Source organism: Dendropsophus ebraccatus, chromosome 9 (genome assembly GCF_027789765.1).
Source record: "Dendropsophus ebraccatus isolate aDenEbr1 chromosome 9, aDenEbr1.pat, whole genome shotgun sequence".
Taxonomy (NCBI): Eukaryota; Metazoa; Chordata; class Amphibia; order Anura; family Hylidae; genus Dendropsophus; species Dendropsophus ebraccatus.
The window spans coordinates 98,415,441-98,433,279 of record NC_091462.1 but is presented as its reverse complement, the minus strand read 5'-3'; the positions used below and the strand labels follow the sequence as shown (position 1 = coordinate 98,433,279).

The window sequence follows — 17,839 nt, the reverse complement described above, 5'->3', positions numbered from 1 at the left end:
TGATATGTATGATGGTTCCCACAGGAGATAAACCACCTCCGAGGTGTCTGGCAGTGGGTTATTTCCTTCTTCCCATTGAAAGCATGCACCCATGGCTGTTTGTTGGGGGTTGGGAGGATTAGCTTGTGGCTGATGGCTGCGTGAGGCATGTGGCAGCTTTATGGGAACTCCTATTGACTCAAGGCTCTGGTGACTGCTTGTGCTGTGAATCACCTTGCCATAGCATTTCATAACCCTGAGAGTTCACGTGTTTGGCTGGGACGTTTACAGCATGTGCTCTAGTTTTGTAATTGTGTAGAAGCTGCGATTGGGTAATCCCAACATTATGGTGCGTTTACACAGGCAGATTTATTTGACAGATTTTGGAAGCCAAAGCCAGGAATGGATTTGAAAAGAAGAGAAATCTCAGTCTTTCCTTTATGACCTGATCCCTGTTTATAGTCTGTTCCTGGTTTTGGCATCAAAGATCTCAGATAAATCTGCCTGTGTAAACACACCATTAGTCAAGGGCTTTGTGGTGGTCCATGACTTACTGGATAGTAGGAAATGCATTAGAGAGGGGTTTATTGGTGGCATGTTAGAATCCCCACAGCCTGGACACTGGTGGAACACTGATTCCTGACTATACTGGAGCGAGGTGGTGGTGGTGGTAGCCTCTACTGTAGTGTTCCCCAACCTATGGCTCCTCTGCTGTTCCAAGGTTACAACTACTAGTATGCTGGGAGTTGTAGTTAAGCAGCAGATAGAGATTACTGGGGAAGAGTAAATTACATAGACACCCCTGGGGGTCACTGCTTTCTGAACTGTTGTTCATCATCAGGATCGACCCTTTGTGACTGCACTCCTGGCCGGTTTGGGCCTGCTTTACATTTGAAATCCTATTGTTTGAGCCCCTTTGGTGCTCATTTCCTGTGGAGTTCAGCATACAAATACTGCAAAATGCACTAGACACATGCTGTATGGATGAATAGGAAAGGAGCGAATGTACGAATGTTGTGAGATGGAAAACTGCGCTTACCTCCCTGATAAATGTTACTTGGTGTGTACATATCTGCTGGGTTATATAACTAAAGATATAACAGTACTATATGTTGGCAGTCTGGCATGCTTGAGGTTGTCGTTTTGCTGGAGCCACACGTTGGGTAGTTTTGGCCTTAAAGCCCTATTTCACAGAACGATTCATAGACTTGCTCCAACGACCGCTGGTTAACGAGCACTTAATGATTTTTTTTTTAAGCGAACGATAACACATAATACGTGTGGGAACGTGAACAATATCTGTAGTGTAACGATTTTTTTGCGGTCGTTGCATCGTTACATGGTTGTTTAAAACGTGGGGAAATGTAGGTAGACATTTCAAGAACGACTGAAAGATTTTTTTTTTTTTTTTATTCAACGAAAAGATTAGCGAATTATTGAAAGACCAACGAATTTTTTTCGACATGTTGGAAAAAAAATAGTGAACGACTCAACGACTATTTTGCTGTTGTCGTTCGCTCGTTTACAGCTATTCCACAGAACTAATATAGTTAACGAGCAGTCGTTTGAACGATAATCGTTCGAAAAAGTTCCGTGGAATAGGGCCGTTAGTATAGGCTGTCTATCATGTTAATGGGGCCTGACTTCTGGCCTCCCCACTGACTAGCTTATTAAAGGGTGGCTCCATGGGTAGTTGCTGTGCCTAGTATTGTAGCTGAGTTCCATTTAAGTCAATAAGGTTAGACTACAATACCAAGCTCCATCACTAGCAGATGTATGGTGTTGTCTGATTATACAATGAGGATGCTACATCACTTGGCAGCGCAATGTGGCTCCTTCAATCTATAGATCTGTGGTGGGTGCAGTTAGGACACACTGCCAACATCAGATTAATGGCTGACTAAGGGTGTATTCACACAAACTGACTCGCAGCAAGATTCTCGCTGCGAGTCCGTAAGGTCCTGGCGGTTCCCACACACTATATACTGAACGACCGCAGCGAGTATGTAATTCTACCGCCCTTAGCCCCTTCTGCTCCCGCCCGGCTCCCCCGCTGTAAGCATACATTACCTCTCCTCGCTGCACGGGTCCGGCGTCCTGCTCTCCCGTCCGGCCAATCAGTGGCTGCGGCTGGGCAACACACTGATTGGCCGGACGGGAGAGCAGGACGCCGGGCCTGTGCAGCGAGGAGAGGTAATGTATGCTTACAGCGGGGGAGCAGAAGGGGTTAAGGGCGGTAGGAGTATATAGTGTGTGGGAACTGCCAGGACCTGCCGGACTCGCAGCGAGAATCTCAGATCAGCATAGAATATGGGAAATAAACATACATGATTGTATATGCATGCTTTCACTCTCAAACCAATGGAGAGTATGTTTGTTTAGGAGGTAAAAGGGGAATAAGTAATTGCTACATGGCTGATATCCTGGGGAAGACTTGCTATTGTAGGGTTCTTTGCATGTCTCCATACACACAAGGCTGTGATCTGATATCCCACAGATCAGAATGCTATGTCGGCTGTATATCTTTGGTTGTGTATCCTGTGTATTTTTATGAGGCTTTTGCATTCCTCTGTAGGCTAGAAGAAAGCTGCATGTTTAGTTTTCCTTGTTGCACCTTCAAAGATCCCACAGTGTATATTCCTGTGTCGTCAGCGCTCAGATTCATCAGATATTTAGCAATGCTGTGTTCCTCTATCTGACTTCTCTTATCCGCCCACTATAGAGTACACAGACGAGACTGCTCTTATTCCCAAGAATTCATCTGTCATTGTTCGGAGGATCCCTATTGGAGGAGTGAAAACTGCAACCAAGACATATGTCATGTAAGTTCTGTAATGTTTTGTTGCACAGATCTCGTGTTGCTTGGTATTGACTTTTTTGGCGCTTACATCAAGGTTGAGGGTTATGTCCCAGTTCCAGGATGGCATTGCATTCTGTGCTATTGCTGCTATCAGAGGAACAGAAACCTTGACAGGCCACATCTTATGTCACTGGGGTGTGTCCAGCAACTTATAACTAAACTAGAACACGGTCATCAGTTTCCATCACATAAAAGAACAGGATATGTTGGCATGCCATGATTGTACACATTTGTAACCCATTTGCACCTTTTATATACTATAACATCAAGGTGTTTGCATAGGTAGTATCACTGTGCCCACACAATCACAGATCAGCTGAAATTAAAGAAGCAGTTCACAAAGGCCCTGGAACGTAAACTCACTGCAGCTAGTTCTGGTCCCGTGGCGCCGTTTAATTCCGGCGCACGCTCACATCCGCCTCTGCTGTGACTCCTCTTCTTTGTCCTCTGATTATACGCCGGAACTCACGCGCTTCCATGCAGTCTCTATGGAAGCGTGTGACTTCCGGCGTTTATTTACAAGGCAGAGAAGAGGAGTCACTGCAGAAGCTAAAGTGAGTGCATGCCGGATTTAAACAGCACCGCGGGACACCGATCAGCTGCGGTGAATATTCATTCCAGCGCCTACTGGGGGGGCCAATAATTTTTTGTGAACTGCTTCTTAATAGTGGACAGGAGGTATAAGCCCAGCACTGTACATTGTAGGGGAGCAGCTTCCATTGACGTACATTTGTCCAATATTTCATATAATTGACGCAGTGCAGAGCGTTCATACTGAAACACTAATTTCTGTTATCCTTTTAATTTGCCTTTCAGAAGTCGCGCTGAGCCAGTGAGTGGAACATCGAAATCAGTATGTAACCCCACAATCACCCTTTTTCCTTATACCTCTTTTTCTCCAGCCATTTTAACCTGCAGGCATTGACCTGCTTTTTTTTTTTTTTTGCCCCTCATTGTTCTGTTCAACTTGCAAATTGTGAATACTATGTATTTTACTATTTTACCCACTGCCAATAATGAGCACTTTGTGTGAAAGTGCATGCTCCTTCTGCCACTGTATTTCATATTGAATGCTTAGTTCTATCCTGTTACACAGGACCTTGTACCGTCTGTATGATCGGTCACTTGTGTGAACATGATGTCATGTTCTGTTGTGTTTTAACTACGATATTTGTACTGTTTACTGCAATAAAGTATTCTATGTGATTTGTAGTTTTTTGCAGACTATAAAAAAAATATATACAGTTTTGCAAAGGAAAATGTTTATGCCTCTACCTGACATTGTTTTCACATTTTGTATTTTTAATGATTCATACTATGGAAATGCCTTTTTATATGAAATGCTTCTGTTGCAGTGTCTTGTGTAACTTTTAGGCTATACCAGGTTTACAGATTACCTGCTCATTGCACCTTCCCCACACTGGACTGCGACCTTGTCCTATTGTCTGTCACATGTGACATGTCATAAACCATTTACTACTTACAAATACATATGACGTTACTGCTCGACGGGTTTATTATAAAACTATTTTTTCATGATGTGTGTAGCAAGAAAACTTGGACTGCTATGTGTAGGCTAAACTCTTCAGCTGCCAAGGATAGAACAGCCTCCCACCCACAGCCCATGTACTGTAGCGGAGACGTGATGGTCTTGTAAATTGTTTAGAGTCTTAGAACAAAGCAGCCTGTTCTAGTTGAAATGTGTTAGATATACGAGGCCATAGCTGTGCAGGTCGACATCTGACCTGATTTATATTAGACACCCTTAGGTGGAGCTACCTCTGCCATGTCCCAATGCATCACAAAAGCTTAGGAATATCTTTAGTCTTGTTGGCATTGTTCTTGCTCTGCGTATCTTATCGTTATTCTGAACAGGCAAGAACCATAGAGAGGTGAGCAATCTGCCATCACTGCTTCCTTTGTGGTGGTAGAACGTTCTAGTTTCTTCAGATTTCAGGGTCTCTTTTAGAAAACTCCCCATTCGTAAATTTTTAGTTATTGGAGAATACCATGTTCAGGATCCTCCCCTCTTGGCCAGAGTTTCTCTTGCTCTGGAGCACCTAACTCCTCCTGAATTATAGACATCCCATTTATGTAAATGGGCACACTGTAGTGCTTAATTTCTTCTTAGGTGGTGCTGCAGGAAAATTTTCAATTTTTTGCTAGGTCTCCACACAGATGATTCCAGTTGTCCCAGTAGAGAACAATGTGCCATGAGCTTATTGCCTTGGGACCTTTATTCATCCTAGGTGGAGAACTGCTTTAACTTTAAAGAGACTGTCAGTAGGATTATGCCGTCCTATATCTGGGTAGCATAAACTAGTGACAGAGAAGCTGAACAGAATGATGGATCACTTACATTGTTCTGTGCAGCTGATCCAGAGATATCCTGCTGAATAACATGGACAATAAGTAGTCCTCTCCATTATGTGCATGAGCCCAGTAGTCCTGGATATTCATGAGACGCAGAAAACTCAGCCCACCAGCTGCTGATTGGCAGTTATCTATCCATGCTGTGTATAGGCAGATAACTGTCAATCAGCAGCTGGGGGGTGGGTTGGGGCAAGAATCCTAGTCTCCTGCATATTAGGAGAACGGCTGAACAGGGTCGTGTAAGTTATACAGCGATCTGTTCAGCTTTTCTGTCACTAGTTTATGCTGCTCCCTTTAAATTACTTTGAATAAATTTGTATTTGTTACCAAAGAAAAACAGAACTTCCCTTTTAATATCCCACTTATGGAAAGTTGACTTTCTAATTTAGAAGAATCTAATCTGCTATGTTTCCATAAGGTTAAGTAGTGTCATCCGCAGCCATGGTTTTTTTTTAATAGAATATATTTCATTATGCTAGTTAGGTGGTCTAGTGTACCTGGGGTAGTACTACAGCCCTTGTTATACTGATCTGACCACATCACCACAGGACGCTGTCAGAATATTCATGGAGGGAGCGAGCGGGTGGGTGGGTTAGTGTGCTGAGGGCAGTAGTACCAACCTCAGTGCATCAGACCACCTGATTCCTCAGCATCTCTGGCCCCATGGAAACGTAAAAGCTGGTTAGATTCTTCTAACCTGATTTTAGTTTCCCTTTAAAACTTTCTCTGCACTGTCACAACCTTTAGTAGTCTAAGAAGCCTGTATTTGTTCACTGAAGTGTAGCTGTCGCTTTGAGCAACTCTGCAGAAATCAGTTGTACAAGCAATTTTATAAGAAATGCCATAATAGGTTTTATTAGGCAAAAGAGCTTCCTTCTGTACTCACAAGGTTGTTTTCCAGCCTCCCCCCTCACTTATCTGTTCATTGTCAGGCAAAGTGTTCTACATTACAGAGAAGCAAAGTGAAGATAGGCTTTCTGTTTCCATTCTAACTTATGGGGAGAGGGACCAAAAAGGATGAGTGAGCAGAAACTGGAGAGAACCAGCCCTGCAGTTTGGAGACTGGCCACAGAAAACGCTGGAGTCACAGGTCAGACTGCTCAGTGCTGGTCTGGGAACTTTAAGATTGCAGGATGTTGTGCTGTGCTGGCTCCTATACTGCAAACTGCAGGGCTGGTCCTCTCCTCTCCTTGCTCACTCCTTCCCCCTCGGCCCCACCATAGGTTATAATGGACACAGCAAACCCAGCTTCACTTTGCTTCTCTGCAACAAATAAGACATGAGGGGTTGGGGATGGCAGAACAGCCTTGTGAGTACAGAAGTTCTTTTGTCTAATAAAACCTATTACAGAGTTTCTTATAATTGCTTGTACTATTAATTTCTGCAGTTGTTTTGAAATTCCAGCCTAGGACACTTATCCCCCCAACTGTGGAGTGCTTCCTCTTTTGGGATGGGAGACTAGGGACTTCGTTCTCAATATTGCAGTGGGTGTTAGCAGTTGACCCATTGCAATCACTTATACCCTTATCATGTGAAGAGGAAATAAGTGTTATAGGTTAGAATTTCCCTTGTGGTGATGTGTGGTTAAGACAATTCATTTTTCATATGTCCTGTTAGCACTCCAATTTTTACTCTAAACTCCCTCAGCCCTCCTTTCCCGGTTAAAAAGACACTTGTTTAGGGGAAATGAGGAAGAATGGGTGGTTAATGCAATGTCTGATACAAAGAGCTATTTTGATCTGCCTATGTATTGCTTGGTTTACCAATCCAACATGTATGTAATAAGAAAAAATGTTATTAGCTGAAGCTTCACATTAAAAGCTCCGGGTGATAATACAGACACTTGACATGATCTTTAGTGTACCTTGACTCAGGAGGGTAGATGGGAGGAAGGACATTCAGCTTCCTTAAGTCATTTTAATTGACCCTATAAACCAAATATTACAGATATAAATGTATTGTGAAAATGTAAAATCACATTGGGGAATGACTTGGTTTGGTTGCTGGCAGGCATTTTGAACCCATTGCCTGTTAGTGTAGCAGAGAGTCCCACTGATAATGCCTGTCATGGAGGTCCCTACCAACCAGAGAAGGGGCATAGTGGCCTGGCAGAAAGCGTACCTGTCATCTATACTGACCCAGTCAGCGTGTGCCACTGGTAATTCGGTTGTCCGTGACCACACCAGGTTGGTACTGTGCTCAAGTCCCTTTCTGATCCAATAGGGCTTGTAGTCGTATCGTGGATACCCAAGCTTCTGTCGGCAGAATTGATTTCACAGTGATCTGATCAGCGTAAATAATGACAGGTACGCTTTAATCTCTTGTCTAAACATATTTATGTAATGTGTTTAGGCTTGGTGGTCTGCTGTCGTGGTTACCAATTCGCCCCCCCCCCCCCCCCTAGAATTGACTTTCCATCTCCTAAATTCCATATAAATTATTTTTATAAATTTATCCATCCCGTCAGCTATTTTTGTTCTCCCATTGAGGTAACTTTCCTGCTACCTTTTGCCCATAGAACAATAGCAGATTGTTTCAGTGCATTATATAGTTTGGACTCTGCTACCGCAAGTTTACAGATTCCTTAGTACATTTAGTTTGAAACTCGGGCCAAAAAGTTTATGGAAGAACTCTTGGAATATGTTCATATGAATCCCCCTGGCAGTATGTGGCAGGACCTCTGAGGCTAGCCTGTCACATGAATGCAAGTCACCCTCATTCATCTTGGTTAATCAGTAGCCAGCACTTTCCCGAGCAGTATCCCAGGGATAAGTCATGTAAGTTGTTTGAGTCATGCTGACTTTGACACAATTCACACTGTCAATATTAATATTATCGACCCCCCCCCCCCCCCAAAAAAAAAAAAAATCTGCAGAGCATAGGTGACACATCTGCACGCTTGTATTGCATTCATGTTCTGCGCCATCACTGGGACTGGAGGACCCATTACATACTGAACTGACAAACCTCATGACAGATCTGTCAGGTCTCCAGCATTACAGATAAAAAGGCACTATACTTAAGCTGGAACCTGTAACGGAGACTCCCATTAGAGCGTCCAATGCAGGTGTAAACTCAACCTTATTTAGCCATGACTCCATGGTTTTCTTTTTGTGGCCCCATGACAATCATGTTAGTTTCCTATTTTATTGGGTGGCTCTAGTTAAGTGACAGTGACTTGGATTTGCCAACCTAATAGAGCCCATGCATGTGATATCGGCTCTGTCCCTCACATACAATATATACTACACCTCACAATACGTCTATGTAGCACACCAAGTATGTGAACCAGCGTCTGTACAGTTTTGGATGGTTTCGATAACTTCCTAGTGTTCATCATCCGTCATTCTCTGGTTTCTGCATATTTACAATTGATGCCTCTTATGTATGTAAAATCCTAATGCTAGAAGACTTGACTCGCTGCCTCATGTCCACACAATACAAGTCTTTTCTATTGCTTTTATGGTCTAGTATTAAGTTATCTGTATCGTATTTTTCCCCCCAATTTTAACATTGATTTTTAACCTGTTGATCTGAGTGGCTATTGTATTTGCCTTCATTGTGCAAGTATATGATGGTTCCTATGCAGTTCTGTGCCCTACCTTGAGTTTTATTTTTGTTAGCATGTGTATAATATGAGTCACATGTTTTTACAAAATAAAATTTACTATTTTTTTAGCCATTTGTGTTCCTTGGAATGTCTTACATTTGAGAATAACTCCTGCAGCTCTTATGTATTTTCTTATACCATTTCCGCTGTTTATTAAGCCATAATAACCATATTGGTTTCATCCCCCCCCCCCCAGTCCACACTTGCCATAGGAACAGCAGACTGACTACCACACATTGGAACGTTCACTTGTTTTATGGGAAGGTTTCAAACTGGCTTATATTCTACTATCCTAATGTCTTTTGTGTATTTTCTTTGATAGTAATGTCGTAGCTAATCATTCTGATATGTACATGTATAATTTACGCTAAGGCCTTGTGCACACAGCCTGTATGTTGTCCATTTTTCCTTCATATTAGATATAGACCACAGAGCTTTTGCAAATCTACAATTCCCATCATGGTTGAATAGCCCAAGCTTTGGTGGTCTGGGCATGATGGGAATGGAAGTCCTGCACTAGCTGAAGGTTTGACACCTGTGATGTAGACACTGTGCTGCCATATAGTGCCTGTACAGCACCATACTATGGCAGTATTTTTTTCTCATAAGCAGTGTTTTTTTATTTCATGCTATGATTTCATATGGAGGTTCTTCTAGTGCATTCATATGAGATCAGAGGGATATAGAAATGCAGTATTGGCCCTTAAGTCTTCTATGGGTGCCATATTTGCGGTACAATACAGCCTTGTGCACGAGGGCCTTAAAACCTATTTTTTTTCCAAATAGTCTAGTTTATCAGGTATGACTCTTGTGTCTGATCGACGTTTAAAGTGTAATTTAAACAAACTTCTACTTTTTAACAGCCACGTTAGAAGTTATCGGTGGGGACCGGGTGCTGAGACCCCTGCTAGTTTCTAGAATGAAGGGGCACCTTTTCTGCTATGAACTAATACGAGCAGTCTACGGAATTATGATGGAAGCTTACGGAACTTCTAGTAATTCTGTATACTGGCTCCCATTGTAACAGTTTATAGTAGAGAAGACGGGGCAGAGTGTGTGCTGCTATGTGTGTCTGACCCCCTTTATTGTAGTGCTCTGTGGGGGTCTCAGCACCCGGATCCCCACCAATACTTATTTCTGACATGTCACTATAACATGCTCAGAAACCCACTTTTTTCAGATAGATACAGACACAACAGACTTATTAATCTAGATTCTCCGCATTGTGACTGATTTCTGTCCAGAACTCTCTGCCGTGTGTACACCCACCCGTAGAGCAGATTTCAGTCAGGCTGGTGGCTCTGACTCATCTCTTCAGAGATCTTAAAACCAGGCAAACTAACTAGTCGCTGCCAAGCTTCAGACTCCTGCACTGCCCACACAAGATCCCTGTTTATTTGCTAATGCAAATTTACTACAACCCATTTTTGAGTGAAAGATTGGAGTGCTTTAAGACCCTGTTCACATTTATAATGCAGATCATGACATTGCTTACAATATTTTTTCTGTCCCATTATAAGTCAGCAGGTTCTGCCAGAGCATTTCTGTTATAAATGCAGCTGTGAACAGATCCTTAGTATTGATCAGCTTGAGTAGAAAGTGCAGAGATCAGACAATGCATCTCCTTTTCTCATAGAATAGGTCCCATCCTTTCTTTGCTATGGATATCGGACTCCTACATGGAGCATGACCCTTTGCATCAACCCTTTCTTATACAGGTTTGACTATTCCCTGAATACATGTAAGTTCAGTGCAGGTTCCTAGACTTTTCAGGTGCTATTCTCAGTGTAAAAGTGTAACAAGTTGTTCCTTAAAATGGACAAACCTGATGCTAGATCAAGTAACCCCAACGTATTCTGCCTTTATGATGATAAGGGTAAGGTTTTATGTATGCACCCTAGTCCCAGCTTATCAGTCTGCATATGTTACCTTGGCATAAGTGTAACTATCATTTGTAAAAACTTTTGACATGTCAAAGCAGTATGTCAGAAGTTCGCATCGGTGGGGTCTGGGTGCTGAGACCCCTGCCAATCGCTAAAATACTGTGCTCTGCCCCTTCATCTCCACTATACCGAGATGGATTCAGTAGACTGCTAATATGAGCAGTCTACAGAATTATAATGGGAGCCTATGGAACCTCTGGGCGGAGATCAGGGGCAGAGTGCGCGGCTGATGGCTTCTGCCTCTTCATTCTAGTGATTGGCGGGGGTCTCAGCACCCGGACCCCGACTGATACACACTTCTGATGTCAATGTGACATGTCAGAAGTTTTTACAAATGATTGTTAATAACCATAACATGAATAGGCCCTGTATGTAGGGTAGATAATATATCTTGGCTCCTGATTACTGGTGTATTGCCGCTAATATTGCCATTTTAACTTTCCCCTTTCTGCACTTTGTTTCCACATAATATATGTATTTTATATCCATAAACCTAGGATTACTTAATAGGTTTTCCTTTTGTAGCCAATGACCTTACCTACTTACCTTTTTTGGCTATTTTTTTTTTTACATATATTTTAAACACACTTGAGTGGTCTTTTGTGATCTCTAAGTGCCCTCCACAAATATTGCCCCCCCCCCCCCCCCTCCTCTTTTTTTTTTTAATCCTCTTTATGGACATTTTTTCTTTCCCAAAACTGGATGCCATGACAAACCAATAAATGCTACGTATCTGTTATCAGAAGAAACAATGGTGGTTACTAATATGTGGCCATTTTTAGGGGATGTGACCACTGCAACAAATGTTTGACTGCTTGTGGCCCTTTGCAGACTATATCTGGGGTTGTGGCATAAATGTCATTTCTTTGATCTCCTCCTTATAAAACTATTGAACTGAGCAGTAAAACATGACTATACATATAATAGCCATAGTCTTTTCTATTGGTTATAAAACTGAATTGCTCCTTCAGCACTACCTTGATATAGTCAGCAAACTGGACCTCAATATACAGATGACAAGTACAGATTTTGTGGAATCTACCATTTTATTTTTAATTTTTTTGCTACAGCTTATATAGTCAATGGGACACATCCCTTTTTATCAGTGTGGTCCTTTAGCGCTGCTACAAAACTACAAATTCCAGCATCCCGGACAGCTCTGGGAGTTCTGCAGTTCACTTACATGTAAATTTTTTCCCAGCATACATATCACTTTGTGGCCTCTAGTATACCTATTACACACAGAGTTTGTGTTTTCTTTAAATTCTGTAGAAATATGGAGTTCATTATTCATACAAGGTTTTGTAAACTATGCACAATTCTTTGTCATGTCTTGCTCTTCTTTTTATTGCTGCATTTTCTAGTATAATTCTAATCTGCTACAAATGCATATAGAAACAACTGTATGTCATTGCTTTTCTATGTAAATGTTTAGACCCTTTCTGACCGTAAAGATTCAGTCATTGCTGTAAAAACATTTGAATTATTGCATTTTTTTTTTGTTTTTTAATACTTGAACGTTTTAATTTTCCATGAACAGATTGATGACGCTTCTGCATCTATATCTCTGGCCCAGCTTGCTAAGGTATATGTATATACAAATTACTGTTCATTTTGATTTTCAGCCTTCTGCCATGCTAGTATTTTTTTTCGGTGTTCTATGAAGTTTCTCCATGTTTGAACGGTGCAGGGTGTTTGTTTTTTCCTAAAAATAAAATCACTTATGGAGAAGGGATATATACAGAATACACTATGCCTCAATGCTTTGCCAACCAGTTCTCAAGAAGAAGAAACTGAGATGTTCTTCGCAAGAAGACATTTGGTTTTTGGTCGTAATATTTTTCTAAAAAAAAATTTTGGAGCGTTGAAGACTTTAAAGTACGGAAGAGAATGCGGTTTAGCGTTGCCATTGACGGACTTTAACCCTTCTTGCTATACGTTTTGATGGACACTTGCCATCTTGGTATCCTATACTGGAGTGTTTGCATGAAAATACACCGTGCCATCAATCTCCAAATTATTTTTCACTAGCAAAGGAATGAGTTGCTATTTTGTGTATCTCATATGCACTTTGACACTTGTATAATGCATTTTACAACTTTGCCTACGATTTTTCAGATGGTAAATATCTGTATGTTGATGCATAAAGTATGGCCTAATAATGTGAAGTTCAGATCCATAAATGTAAAAATTTAATTTTATTGTAATAAAAAAATTGAACAGTTTGCTTGTTTTGTGAGTGAGTGCAGAGCCCATCCACGGTGCGCTGGTAAATATCTGACGCTGCCAATGGAACAAGCTGTATTTACCCATCTGTTCTGTAGCCACGGTCCGCGTCCTCCTTGTCCAGAGATGACTGGAGGGGGATGGTACCCCAGATTGCTATGAACTAGCCCATGTTTATACCTGCTTAAAAAAAAAATACTAAAGTAAAATACAGAAAGTTTTATAATATGGGGAGGGTGCTGCAAGTTATTAATGTCTGCACTGACTACCGAAGGGACTGTCCTATTTGTTTCTTTAGAGCCACTTTGTAGAATTTATTATTGGGTAGCTCAGATGATGAAATGTGAATGTCCACCCTTGAACAATTTTGCTTTGGTTTATTTCTTAATATAGGAATATGAGCTCTGGTTTTCCAATGGTTCCAGGTCCCTCGTGGAGATAAATAGTAAAATGATGGCTTCCAGCAGCCCCCACCTTTTTATTATTGCTATAAAAAGGATACAGTAATGGTTACTGGGAGCCAAAGCTGTCATATTTAGACATGCCACACATTGGGATGGCTTTGGGTGTTCAGACCCCCATTCATTACCAGATAGTCCATCTTTCCCTGGCTTGCTGCTCTCCTATCTCAGTGCAGGAGAGAGATTCTATAGTAAGTCTATGGAGTTTGTCTTCCGCAGTGCCCTCCTCTAGTAATTGGTGAGGATGTGAACACTTCTACCAAATAAAGACTTTGGACAAGACTTTCTGACATATGAAAAGTTTTGTAAAGTAACAATAAGGCTATGTTCACACAACGTATCAATAACAGCCACTGTTGCAAAACCATGGCCATTAATAATGGCCCTTGTTTGACAAATGCTGTGGTTTAGCGTTAAATGACGTCCAACTGCTAAAGAACGGCCATCATTACTAGTTGTGTGAACATAGCCTACTTTTTCAACTACTAAATTTAAAAAATTAGTAAAACAAAGGGGCAGAAGTGCTTAAATGAGTCGTTCCCCTTCCGCTTCCTTTCTAGATTTCCTGTGGTAGCATACACCCCATAATATATAATCATACTCTAATCAGAAACAGCGCTTCACTGATCACTTCTACTCCTTTGTTTTTGTGATCAGCAACTGGACTCCTATTGATCAGAACTCAGACTACGATATACTAAGAAATAAATGGACCTAGAAACCTTGTACAAAGGTAGATTTTCACTTAGAATAGTCAGCAGTGTGATGTATGTTCCCTGCTGTCTGCCAGTCTTTAATGGGTCATAGCCAAAAGGAGTAATTCTGGTAAAACGGAGTAACTTACTGTCTTCTAGAAAGTGGCTCTAAGTTGTATTTGGCCTTCAAGACTTACCAATGGGGCTTTATAGCCCCTGCAGCAGTACATGAAGTGTACCATTTTGCAGATGACTTTTGAACATAATTTTTGGTAGTTTACTACTCACTCCAATCCTAAGGCCCCATTCACATTGGGTTATCAGCAGAAAAGGTATGCTAGTGCAAACTGTGAGGTATCCGTGGAAGGCCCATTGGCTGCGCTCAGTCAGTTAACGTAAACTGGTACATCTGCCTAACTTAATGCAACATAGACCATAAAGATGTGAATGGGGCCTAAAACATTAAGCTGCATTGCAAATAAATTGCTTTATGACAAATTATATTCCCTTCACGTTCAGTGATGTATCCGTAATGTTTAGGTGTAGGCGGACATCTATATGCATTGTCTATATCCTAGTACTGCAGAACATGCTCTACAGAATGGCACACCTGCAGTTATTGGGAGTCCTGAATGTGATTGTCATTGGATCATAGTTAAAGTATTTGATAAAAATGATCTTTAAAGTTGAGCCTCCACTTGTAGTTTTATCATAGCATGTTTATTTTGATTTAGATCCTCTGGACACCATGCCTGTGCTCATTCATCCTTTAATGTATTTTTATTGCTATCAGGGCTCCATTTATCCGATTTACCATTTTGCTCCCATTTCCTTAGTGAGTTGAACCTATAAGCTTTATGCTGTAAGGATATATTAAAGGGGTTATCCAGCGTTAGGAAAACATGGCCACTTTCTTCCAGAGACAGCACCGCTCTTGTCTTTTAGTTCAGATGTGGTTTTCAATTAAGCCCCATTTACTTCAATGGAACGAAGTTGAAAAATCTGCACCCAAACTGGAGACACGTGTGGTGCTGTCTATTGAAGAAGGCGACCATGCTTTTCTAACACTGGATAGCTCCTTTAAAAGGTTAATCTGCACTGAATGTTGGACTTAACAGATGGTGGTAAAGCTGGACATTCGCATGGTTTTAGGGTTCTCATCCTAAGGATTTGTTAATGTACAGAAGTTTTACATTTCGGTCAGCATCTTTAACACTTGGGTTTCTATTGGTAAGGAGAAGTGAATGGAGCATTACCTGACATAACCGCTATTCTCTCCTCCTTTATTTCTCTTGTAGCAGCAGGGAAGTTTTACGTATGTTAGTTTTGTGTCTATAAGTCTGGCTACTGTGATTTCCGTCATCAGGTTAGCAGCCCATCTCTGGGTCACTGGCACACACCTAATCTCTGGCTTGCCAAGCTGTACACCCGGCACCTTTTTAATCTTGCGCTTATAATTTGTCAGTGGAGGTCTGCATAGACTTCCTATGCAGCACATGCTGACAGAGAATCCTTTTTTTTGCCGTTTAACTCTTTGCATGCCATCCTGTGGCCCCATATATGAATAGGTTTTGAATTTCTCATAATCGGGTATAAACATGGCCTAAGTACCTTAACCTTTATAATGCTGATGGCCTTCAGCATTGTAGGGGTTAATCTGTCATCCCTACCTATCCAGTGGGTATAGGAGTCCCATAGTTTTCCACAGCTCACCTAGGACCGAGGAACATGCGACAGCATTGAATGTGTGCGTGCCTGGTTGTGTTTGGGCCTTCTGCGTCCTTATTTCTCTTTTGACTAATTTTTTCTCCTCCCCAAACAATTGCCTGTTAAACAGACCGCCAATCTGGCTGAAGCCAATGCTTCGGAAGAGGATAAAATCAGAGCAATGATGTCTCAGTCTGGCCATGACTATGATCCCAGCAAGTAAGTTGGTAACAGCCATTCCTGCTCACGTCTCCAATCTGACTAATCTGCTACGGGAATGAGATACCAATGGTTTTCCCTTCTCTTCATTTTCTTAGCTACATGAAGAAGCCTCTGGGGCCACCACCCCCATCGTACACTTGTTTTAGATGTTTAAAGCCCGGTCATTACATCAAGAATTGCCCTACAAATGGGGTAAGTCTCTAACTTGGGGATCACTAAATAAAAAAAGTTTTTTTATGGATTAAATTACTGTTGTGCTGTTCCTGTGCTACAACTCCCAGCATGCCCTGACAGCCAGTAGTTGGTCACCTCACTTAATGTCATGGTAGCCCTTATATACCTAAATGGAAACTGACCGCATGGATAGATATGCGGCCCTCGGGGAGAGGGGTGAGAGCAGATAGTGTCCCAGACACCCCACCCCGAAGATGCCGGACCACACAGCATCACCAAAGTTATGTATGTGATGCTTGTGTGATCTGCTGTTAGGTTTTTTTTTTTTTTATCTCTGCCTTGTTCTGTTTTATCTATCCCCTTACTTATGTTTTTTTTTTACTGAACCTCTTGATATTTCTTCACTTTAGGACAAAAGTTTTGAGTCTACTCCCAGGATAAAGAAGAGCACTGGGATTCCACGCAGTTTTATGGTGGAGGTGGAAGATCCCAATATGAAGGGGGCTATGCTTACAAACACTGGAAAATATGCCATACCAACTATTGATGCGTAAGTGTCCCTGTACAGGACAGAAATTTATCAGGCTGCTGAAACTGCACCACTCTTTTACATGGGCAATGTCTGGAATTGCAGTACAGAACTTGACCCCGCCTTCCCCAAGAGGGAAAAACAAAACACAGCCCAGAGATGCGTGGCTTCATTCAACTTGGAATATTGTGCTTGGTGCCAGCTCAAGATCTGAGCCCACTCAATATGCTGGGGGGGGTAGTTACGGTTAATGGGAAGCTTGGATGAAAAAATAAACTGTTACTGCCAAATGTGGTGGGGGAAGTCTTTATTAAAATCATTGTTACATTGCAGGGTGGCATATGCTATGGGCAAGAAAGAAAAGCCTCCATTTCTTCCTGACACTCAATCGTCGTCCTCTGAAGAGGAAGACCCCATCCCCGATGAGCTGCTGTGTATGATCTGTAAAGATATGATGAGCGATGCCGTTGTTATCCCCTGCTGTGGAAACAGCTATTGTGATGAATGTGAGTATAGATGTGTTTTTTGGGGGTCTCTTCTCTATTTTCTACCACTGGGGATATACATTTTGAGTGGATAATGTTGGCAGTGCAAAATTACTAGGATGTGAATGTTAGTTGTAGAGACTACATTATACCTTTAAGGTAATGTAAGTACATTTTGTAAAAATACTGAATCAAATGGAGAAACATATGTATACCCTATAACTCCCTTCCATTCACCATCACTTATAACCCACTTCTCCTGACCCTTTGGAAGGCTTGGCAAACATTAAGAAAAAAGAACAACCTATTAACCACTTACTATCTTTAACACTTTGTTACCCAGTCTTCCAGGGAGGTAACATCAATATGCAAAAAAATAGCCCGTGGAGCCTCATTTAAGAGTCTCGAAACACAGGAGTAGCCAGATATCCCTCCAAGAAGGACCCAGCCAAGGGGTGGGCTTCTGTAGGGAAACCACCAATACCACCATATTAAGTGGCCCTGTCAATGTAATAACAAGGGAGAAACCAAGGCCAGGTATCCATCCACATACAGCTGTTTTGGGGTGTTGCCCC

At 41.7% G+C, this 17,839-nt stretch overlaps 1 protein-coding gene across 3 annotated transcripts in view; it reads left to right on the top strand.

The window, feature by feature from the left end:
* RBBP6 (RB binding protein 6, ubiquitin ligase) overlaps nucleotides 1–17,839 on the top strand; it is a 38,796-nt gene that overhangs the window by 5,739 nt on the left and 15,218 nt on the right. For 2 of the 3 annotated variants that reach the window (XM_069983986.1, XM_069983985.1), the window contains exons 2-8: nucleotides 2,702–2,801; nucleotides 3,656–3,692; nucleotides 12,306–12,350; nucleotides 15,985–16,073; nucleotides 16,172–16,268; nucleotides 16,661–16,800; nucleotides 17,113–17,285. In XM_069983986.1, the coding sequence (XP_069840087.1) occupies nucleotides 2,702–2,801; nucleotides 3,656–3,692; nucleotides 12,306–12,350; nucleotides 15,985–16,073; nucleotides 16,172–16,268; nucleotides 16,661–16,800; nucleotides 17,113–17,285 (681 nt within the window). Of the gene's footprint in view, nucleotides 1–2,701; nucleotides 2,802–3,655; nucleotides 8,891–12,305; nucleotides 12,351–15,984; nucleotides 16,074–16,171; nucleotides 16,269–16,660; nucleotides 16,801–17,112; nucleotides 17,286–17,839 lie in introns of those variants that run through there. The other variant, XM_069983988.1, reaches the window with a different exon arrangement.